General features: G+C 40.9%; 1 protein-coding gene across 1 annotated transcript; it reads right to left on the bottom strand.

Moving 5' to 3' along the window:
• Window positions 1-486: 486 nt before the first annotated feature.
• Window positions 487-6,678, bottom strand: skp2 (S-phase kinase-associated protein 2, E3 ubiquitin protein ligase). The gene is made up of 10 exons (XM_063480533.1): window positions 6,606-6,678; window positions 5,785-6,032; window positions 5,579-5,690; window positions 4,967-5,110; window positions 4,623-4,757; window positions 4,180-4,278; window positions 3,962-4,089; window positions 1,446-1,497; window positions 1,175-1,282; window positions 487-730 (listed from the first exon to the last, which is right to left on the bottom strand). The coding sequence occupies exons 1-10, from the start codon at window positions 6,617-6,619 to the stop codon at window positions 511-513; spliced, it is 1,260 nt and encodes a 419-aa protein (XP_063336603.1). The 5' UTR covers window positions 6,620-6,678; the 3' UTR covers window positions 487-510.
• Between the last annotated feature and the right edge of the window lie 2,748 nt (window positions 6,679-9,426).

The following is a 9,426-nucleotide window of genomic DNA, read 5'->3' as shown; positions in this document are numbered from 1 at the left end:
GGATAACAAGTTAAAATTATTTGGACGATAGTCAATATTTGACTTTTGTAAAATAGAAGAGGCCATTTTAAAATCATTAAGCTTATCAAAAGAACTGTGATCATTTAGGCAGCACAGTAAATGCCTCATTAACATACCTTCACTATGTATTTACTGATTTGTAGATATTAGTGAGCAAAACTAATAAGAGTATTTAGCCAATGAAATCACTTTACCCCCTTGTAAACCATGCTTAATACATTTTTTAAATGAATTAACACATTATTAGAACCTAAAACAATGTAACGTTTCACTTAACAAACCTGACATTTCTTCACAAGCTTGCGTGCTCTGCATTTAAGATCACACAAATGTGCAAGCAAGGCTAGAAAGCATATTCTTTAGCAGCAAACACTGAAACATTGTTCCATTACTGCACACCAGGTCAGACCTGAATGCACTGGAATTTTGCAGGACAAAACTCTCTGCGTTACAAACTAACTGGACTAAAGAAAGAAGGAGCCATGGTTGTTACAGTCCAAACCGCAGTCGACACTTCTTGTTCCACATGGTGTGGTCGCTGGTGGATCCAACAAACTTGCTGGCCGGTGTGGGCCGGGCAATGCTTGAAAAAGGTCTGGAGTTGATGCTCACATGAGGCATCCCCTTCTTTAGAGAGGGCAGCTGGCTATCCTGCACCAGCCCAAACACATCCAGCTGGCTCAGCACAGGGAACATCTCACCCACGTCACTGCAATCACACCAGCTAAAGTATTAATCATGATTTTCAGCTATTCAAATATGATTTTGTATTCTTTTTAGAAAACTATAAATTAAATTTAACAGATTTTCCCCATTTAGGCCCCAAATAAAATCTAGACCAGCATTTAGTTTTCAGTATTCACTCATGCAAACAAGTCCCAAATATAGAGCTCGAGGTTAGAGCAGAGTTTTTGTACCAAAATCCAACTGTAAATGAACACCACACCTAGCACTAGTTACCAAACAGACTAGTGCTGTAATCATCATCCTTTTACTTTACTAGTACCTTAGACAGTGCGTTTCCATCTGAATAATAATCACAAACAAACATCTACATATCTGTGGCAAAAAAAATAAGCTAGAAGATCCGATCAGATGGGACACACTAACTAGCAGTGACATGGATAGAGGTGGGAGGCAGACAAAAACTTACGTGAGAGCAGCAAGGTGAATGTGATAACAGCGGCTCAGGGACAGATGCAGCAGGTGCTTGAGTTGTTTGAGGACAGGTAAGCAGTCAGCTGTCAGCAGAGTGCTATCACTGCAACACAGAAACACAGGTTTTAAGCTGCAGTCATCTGTGGCCACAGAAAAGACATTTTTCCAACCATGACAATTTAATTTGCAATAGCAAATAAAACGAGACAACTAAAGAAAAACCCCACAGTTAAATACCAAACACAGAACAATGACTAAACTTTTACCTCAAATCTAGAGTTTTAATCTGCGGGCATTTTTCCACCAGCACCTTCACATCTAAAAATGAGAAATGACAAAGTCACGTCAGACACTGTCAAATCAAATCAAATTTATTTATAATCACATTTAAAAACAACACGGGTTCAACCAAAATTGCTGTACATAATGAAAATAGTAAAAATTCATAGAAAAACAATGGAAGACTAGTCACAATTGAAAGTTAAAGAATACAAGTGTGTTTTCAAGCGGGTTTTAAAAATGTCAAGTGTTGGCGACAACCTAATGTTAAGGGGCAGACTGTTCCAGAGCTTGGAGGCAGCAACCGCAAAAGCTCGGTCACCTCTGTTCTTCCGTCTGGTTCTGGGATATCCAGAAGCAACTTATCTGCCGACCTAGGAGCTCTGCTTGGAGTATTTTTAGTTAAAAAGTCCGAGAGATAAGATGGAGCTAATCCATTCAAAGATTTAAAAAAAAAAAAAAAAAAAAATCTTGAATTCGATTCTATGATGTACTGGCAACCAGTGCAAACGTGCCAGTATTGGGGAAATATGTTCAAATTTGCAAGTGCCTGTTAGGTGTCGGGCCGCCGCATTCTGAACTAGCTGCAAACGAGAGAGTAACGCCTGGGTAATACCAAAATAAGGACTGTTGCAGTAGTCAAGCCTAGATGAAATAAATGCATGAATCACTCTCTCAAAATCAGCAGACTACAACATAGTCTTTGTTTTTGCAACGGCCCTCAACTGGAAAAAGCTGGTTTTAATAACAGAATTTGTTTCTCAAATGAGAGAGCTATCGAGAAACACACCTAAATTTTTAGCAAACGGCGTTCTGAACTTTTCCAGTAGACCAAGATCAACATTAAGGGAAAAACGGGGGTCAAAGGGTCCAAATAATATAATCTCAGTTTTTTGATCATTTATATGCAAAAAATTTAAAGCAAACCAAGATTTAATCTCATCAAGACAGTCAAGTAAAACTTTAAAAGGGTCTGCAGAATTCTTTTTAAGGGGAAAATAGATTTGAGAATCGTCAGCGTAGCAGTGAAACGAGAATCCATATTTTCTAAAAATAGAACCTAGAGGGAGCATATACAGGGGGAAAAGTATTGGACCAAGGACAGACCCTTGTGGGACCCCACACGTATGGGGGGTGGATGCGGAAGAGGAGCCATCGAATCTGACAGAAAGACTCCTATCAGTTAAGTAGGATCTGAACCATTTAAGTGCAGTACTCTTAATGCCCACACAATTTTCCCAATCTTGATAGCAGAATCGCATGATCCACTGTATCAAATGCCGCACTCAAATCTAAAAGCACTAACTAACGGGATTACCAGAATCTGTAGTCAATAAAAGATCATTAAGAACTTTTAAAAGCATGGTTTCAGTGCTATGTAGCGCTTTAAAGCCAGACTGAAACTATTCTAAGATAGTGTTTGGCTACGTTCACACTGCAGGCGAAAGTGCATCAAAGCCGACTTTTTTGACCCTATGCGACCCATATCCAATCATGCTATGACAGTGTGAACAGCACAAATCCGATATTTTCAAATCCGACCTGGGTCACTTTCGTATGTGGTACTGAATCCGATACATATCTGATGTTTTAGAAAGCGACTGCTGTTTGAATGGTCATGTCGCATTAAATCCGTCCTTTACGTCACTGACACAAGACAGACGCCAATTATCAGCGCCGGAGAAGACATCGTGAACGCTTCCTGGCCATCCCGTGTAGATGTTAGTGAAACTGTTGGGAAGACAGCGTTGGAGAAACGTGAACATTTTATTTGTAGTGTATAATCTGCAGATTCTGACAGAAATCTGCAACTATCCTTTGAAGCACCGCTCCTCTCTAAAACAATAAGGATAATTATAAGGATAATTATTAGGCCATATGTAAATAACAAAATAACTTTACAACTTAAAGCAAAATTGGGAAACGTAAAGTCCGAAACAAGTCTTTATATTAAGGGCCATCAGTCAAACAATACTGTTTGGTCTGGGTCTAAACAGAGCGCGTTGTATGTGACGTCTTCTTTTGCGCATGCGGGCCGCTTTGAGGGTTCACACTAGAGCGCGTTTGCTGTCACATTTTATTTGTAGTGTGGAAAAAAAAAAAAAAAAAAAAAAAAAAATCAAATCAGATTTGATCAAAAAATCAGAATTGAGCATTAAGACCTGCAGTGTGAACGTAGCCTTAGTCTCCTGAAAGGCTTGGAGCTGAATAAAAGCTACTTTTTCAAAAAATTTTAGAGAGAAAAGAAAGTTTAGAGATTGTTATCTCAAATTTTAGACCAAATTTTAGACAACACTGTCAGAATGATGCAACTCAAACAATTTTTAAGATATAGATCCATATATAGTTTTCACAGTATGCACCCTCAGTGTTACTGTTCAAGCTGTCAAGTGAATCAAATTACTGTATCATTATGCAGTTTGTTCTGTGTTACATCATTAAGGACAAACCAGCTGTGTTTGTTAGTGTTGAAATCAGTGACTTGAAGATCTCCACCACTCACCATTTAGGGTGAGGCTCTCTCTGTAACCACTGAGGTTGAGATGTGTAACACTGGAACTCAGATTATCAACGACGCTCTTTATGTGATTATTATCAAAGGTGCACCATGATAAGTTCAGCTGTTGTATACTGAAACACAAAATCAGAGCATGAGTAAATCTGAGGCAGAGGAGAAACTGAAACTGTGGTTACAAAGTGAATAAGGACTGAGCAGCTGACCGGGAACAGGATTTAAGCATCCTAGCGAGCACAGGAGCAGAGAAGGCAGAGCAGCCGCTGAGGTTGAGCTCCTGTAGGCGGGTGTTCTTTGCCAGACAGCTGAGTAAAAGAGAAAGAGAGAGATTAACAAATACACCCAAACATGAGCTCCAAACACACAGTACAGATTTAAGGCTCAAACAGATTCAGAAAATGCATTTACTGAGAGGAATTTAGTGTTTTGCCAGTTTACAATCAACAGTTACAGCACGACTTTTCCACCTCTGATGAGGCTCTGCTACAAACAGCATCACTGACTTTTCTGACAAAGGCATGTTTCCCTCAGCATCTGAAGTCAGGAAAAGCTCAGACATATTTTTGATAAGAGAAAAGCAGCTGCAAAGACACTGGGAATCAGTGACATCCCCGCTGCACTAATCAGTAGCAAATAGTTCAGATCTCACCTGATGATGGTGTCAGAGAGCTGCAGACCCTCCAGGCTCAGACATTCTAGCAGTCTGCAGCGACAGATGATGTCTTCCAGAGCCAACGTTGGTATGATTGAGCTTGACAGATCCATCTGAACCACCTGCAAAGAGCTGTATAATGGAAAAGAAAGAAAAGAGCATTTTTTTTCCACTTAATAAGTGCCACAGAACTTAATACTTAATAGAGCTCTGTGGTGTGGAGGAGAATTAAATAGTTAGACATTAGATAGTTTATCAGATTTTTCACAGGCAAGGAAAACTCAGAATAAGTCTTCCACTGAAGAAGAAAATCAGGACACACCATGATATATGTGACTAACCCTCTGCCTGTTAAGTGCAACTCTTCCACAAAGGAGCGATGGCAGCGCAGTCTGCGGATGCCAGTCCTCAGCACCTGCTGCAGAGCCAGACCCGTGTGGGTCATCCCCTCTAGATCCACACTGTGCCACAGAGACTCATCAAACCTGTGATGAATGCACAAGCAAAGAGGTGTCATGGAGGCAAACCCCTACAGCAGCCTGCAATAAATAACCTGCACACAGCAACCCGTTCTGTTAAATGTGAATGTGGGTTTCATTGTGTGTGTCACTGAGAATATCAAGCAGCACAAACTTGTTTGTCTACCAGTTTGTCAGAATTTAATACTTTTGAATGTGATGGTGTGCGAGTAGCTGTGACAGCTGTTCAATGGATGAATTACGAGTTATCTTTTAATGAGGAATCCACAGGGCCACAGATTTCCATATTTTTGAATACTGTGATAAGTGTCATGAGTTTAAACACAGAGATGTGAGAAAGAACCAGAGGAGTGGTTTGAAGTATGCAAACTCAATCTTTAGGATCCGCCCTGCACTTAAAAGAGAGAAAAAAAAAAAAATTTCAAGCGGGAAGAAGCAGGGCCAGAGATTTTGTTAATGATCATTATGACTCACACCAAACGTTGCCAGCGCTTGCAAACTACAGATATTCTGACAAGGTCCTGCAGAGGAAGGCAGAAGAAAATCCTAAGAACAACCTCGTCTGGTAGTTGATCCCATGAAATGTCTGCAGAGGGAAGGAGAAAGGGGAAAAAAAAAAAAAGTTGTTGATCACAGGTGAAAGTCCTCATCTTAAACATCAGAAAACCATCTCCTCCTACTTGGTGAGGAGTCTTTCCTCCTTGATCTCCTGCCAAGAACAAATTGATTGCTGTCATTCTCCTTCCCCTTGCTGAAGAGCCGCTGTTGCTTGCGCGGTGGTGTGAACTGCAGGATGAAATCTGTTGGGGTGCACTCAGTGTCCAGGCCCTCGCTAAGAATGCCTCTAGACTTGCATTTGTTGCTTTTCTTGGGCTGATTCAGCATGGAGTCCTGCAGACTAAGGCAGGGACGATCCTGCAGTGGGACACTGTTGGAAGCAGAGGTTAATCAGACATGTGGGCATGGTTAAACAAGGCTTCATCATGCTGTCTTACAGGGACACCCCACAGAAAGGCTACTTAGCGGCCTAGCTTCCTCTAAAAAACCTCTCCATGCCCGCCATATTGATGTAGCTACCAGCGGAGTGACCGCGCAAACTGACTGCAAAACCAAACGACAGACACCGTCTCCTGTCTTTCAGTACACAGACACATGCAGGTGGTCCAGGACGTCGGTTAGCTTACAGTGTGTACCCCGGGAAGAAAAGAGCCGCTGACAGGCGTGGAGGGAAAGCGCTGGGGAGAAAGCGCGCTATCGGTACAGTTTTACACTAACGACGCAAAGACGCTGACGGTCTACCGAACACACAATTTCGCACAAAAACCGCCTTGTTCACACCGCTCAAAAGCACAGTTTTGAGTCGGGACAGTTAAACAGCACCAAGCTAGCCTTGGGATGGCGGCTCGTTTTCACATGTGCAACACATCTGAGAGATAACTTATGCACCGCTATACCTCAAATATGTTTAGTAACAGAAAGTAAGAACCACTGAGGACGATACCTGTCGCCTGGCATTTCCTTTAACTCGAAACAAGTACGATCCGAAAAGTGCAAGACTGTTTGGATCGCAGCCCTCCAACCGAGACTCTTTAAATTCGCCGCCAACACCGGGGCGCCCTCTTTTAGTTACGTCACGGACGTGCCTGCACGTAGATCGCGTTACGTCATACGCATTAGTGATTTCGCCAGGTGGCAGTTTTTTGAGTATATATGTTATGTGCCATATTATTGGCTTTAGAACGGGTGGTAGACAGAATTTCAAAAGTAATAATAGGGATTCATTGTTAAGCATTGTTAAGCATTGAAAAATCGTAGATTTTGTGTGTGGAAAAAAGCAAAAATAGAGTAATATTGTGGACTCCCGCTCATATAGGTATTGTGGGTAATGAAAGAGCAGATAGGCTGGCCAAAGAAGCTATTAAAAAAGTAGATACTGATATGCAGATACCGTTGTCGAATTCTGAAGGGAAACGTTTGGAAAGAAAGTAAGAATTTATGGAAAATGGCGTGGGATAATGAAGTAAAAGGGAGACATTTATATAAAGTACAAACAGTTCACGTTACAAGAAATAGAGGAATAAGTAGGCAGGAGGAGGTAATTATAATTATAAGTAGAATAAGAAGAGGTCATTGTTTTCTAAATGACACTCTTTTTAGGAAAGGGAAACATCTTACTGATTTGTGTAATCGGTGTAATGCTATAAAAACGATTGAACATGTGCTTTTTCGTTGCAGGAAGTATGTCAGTCAAAGGAGAATGTTGAGGGTAGAAATGGGTATTACTACCGAACCCAAGTTTGAAATGGTGGTTGAACAGTTAAGTCATAATGAAGGGAAAGGAAAGACTTTGTTATTTGAGAAATACTGGACTCATCAAGAGGATCTAAATATGTGGAAGAGATGTAGCAGTAAAATCCAGGAGATGGCAGTAGTGCTACATCGTTGGATGCAAGCTGCCGTTAAAAATGAAAGAAGAAGAAAAGCTCTATTTTTAGGCAGTAGGTATTAGGTCCCGATTATTAGCAGGTCTTTTTCCTTAGTCGTGCTTTAATAAACAGGGAAGCACTTGTGTTACCAACTGGGTCAAAAGACGTATAAAGTAAGATTAGGGATGTGTGCGACTAGTCGACTAATTGCGCTATTGTCACTAGTTGGTACCAAACTTACTAGTTGTTGTGTCCTAAATGTTAATCAGCCATTTGCCACCAGACGGTTGTTGAGAAACACCATATATAAGTTAATATAGCCCTGATCTTTTTGCTAACCCTATTAGAATGAGACTGCAGATACAAATGGCAGAAAATAGCTTTTTCCTAAAGGGGGCTTCCCCTTAGTGACAGGGTGAGGGGTTCAGAATAGAGCCACTATTCTTCCACACCAATCATCTGTGTCCAACCTAACAACCCTCAGGTCAGTGGCCCAGTGTTTTACTGCCCATGTGTTTTATTTTATTTTATTTTATTTTTGCTTGTAAAAGAGCTTTTATTTTTAAATATTAATGCAATTTATATTATTTCACTTTCAATCTGAAACATTTTATGAAAGCCTTGAAATTAATATGGTCTAGTGTCTTGATGCATGCTCAATCATCCAGATAAGTAAATCTCCAGAAGTTGATTCTGTTCATCTGGACATAGCGTTAACTTAGTCTGATACTATGTTTAAATTATACAGCTTGGTCATGGCTGACAGCAGCTGTCTGATTTTACATAGAAGCAAACAGGGGTGATAGTAAAGAGGAGCATGATGTACACTAGGCCATATTTCCAAAAGTTGATTATCTTCATCTGGATGTTGCGTTTTCAGTGGGAGAAACGTTTCGTCACTCATCCAAGTGACTTCTTCAGCTTCAGCTGACTGCAGGTTTCCCCAATCTTATAAACAGTACATTTGCATAATGACTGAAACCAGCCCACTGAGGAACAATGGGCTGGGATAATAGTTCATCTGCATATTTTAATACAACTTTTTGAGACTTACTGGAGATTTCTCTCTGTGTAAAACAGATGTTGGTTCGTGGAGCAGCTATAAAAAGTTTGCTTTTCTTCATGTCAGAGTTTTGTTGATCAGGTGTGAGATGAAGGACTCCCGCAGCTTTTTCCCAGTAAAGCTCTACCCGACCTCACCACGATGTGTAAACTGACTCCGGCTCCACATTAAACTGTGCCAGCGTCATCAACACTGCTGCTGTTGTGCTATCAGTGTTTCTGTTCAAAACTGGGGGCTGTGTGGGCTTAATGTTGTCACAGTTTTTATTCACACACTATTTAGGAGCAGTATTACAGAGCCGTGCATTAAACGGAGCATTGAAGCAAAGAATTTGTGTCGAGAAGTTTTTATAATCGAATTATTCGAAATATTCGATGAATTGTTGCGGCCAGTGCAAACAAAAATCACCATCCCTCTGAGTGCTGGATTCACACAAATAAATCCAAAATTTAATTTAAATTGTGGGCTGAGATGCATCGCAGCAGTATGTGTGCGCCTTCCTGTGACTGTTCTCCTGATGAGACCATGCATGTGTCACGTTTCCACATCCTCCAGGTTGCAATCTGCCCTCTGTCTATCTCCCCTTCTTCTATCTCTTTTTCTCGGCTATCTCTGTACATGAGTGCATATATGGCTGGAACTAACCACTGTTTTTCAGGAGTAAGCATGGTCCAGAGAGCTCCCAGGAGGTGCACCTGTTCTCTAACCTGCAATCAGTGATAGTACCTAAGCCCAGTCTTCTACACCACCTGTTCCCAGATTTTTGATCTACAACAGTGGTATTGCTGCTCAGGCAATTTATGATTCAGCAATTTAATTTACTTGCTTGTTTG

The sequence above is a fragment of the Pelmatolapia mariae genome, linkage group LG7 (genome assembly GCF_036321145.2).
Source record: "Pelmatolapia mariae isolate MD_Pm_ZW linkage group LG7, Pm_UMD_F_2, whole genome shotgun sequence".
Lineage (NCBI taxonomy): Eukaryota > Metazoa > Chordata > Actinopteri > Cichliformes > Cichlidae > Pelmatolapia > Pelmatolapia mariae.
Note: the sequence above shows the minus strand (reverse complement) of the source record. Positions and strands in the feature narration are given on the sequence as shown.

What these genes read in the sequence shown, in the direction of transcription:
- skp2 (XM_063480533.1), bottom strand. An exon ending in AAGCGCTGGCAACGTTTGGT is followed by an intron (nt 5,111 to 5,578) that starts GTGAGTCATAAT and finishes CATTCATCACAG; the next exon opens with GTTTGATGAGTCTCTGTGGC. An exon ending in ATGCTTAAATCCTGTTCCCG is followed by an intron (nt 4,090 to 4,179) that starts GTCAGCTGCTCA and finishes TTTGTGTTTCAG; the next exon opens with TATACAACAGCTGAACTTAT.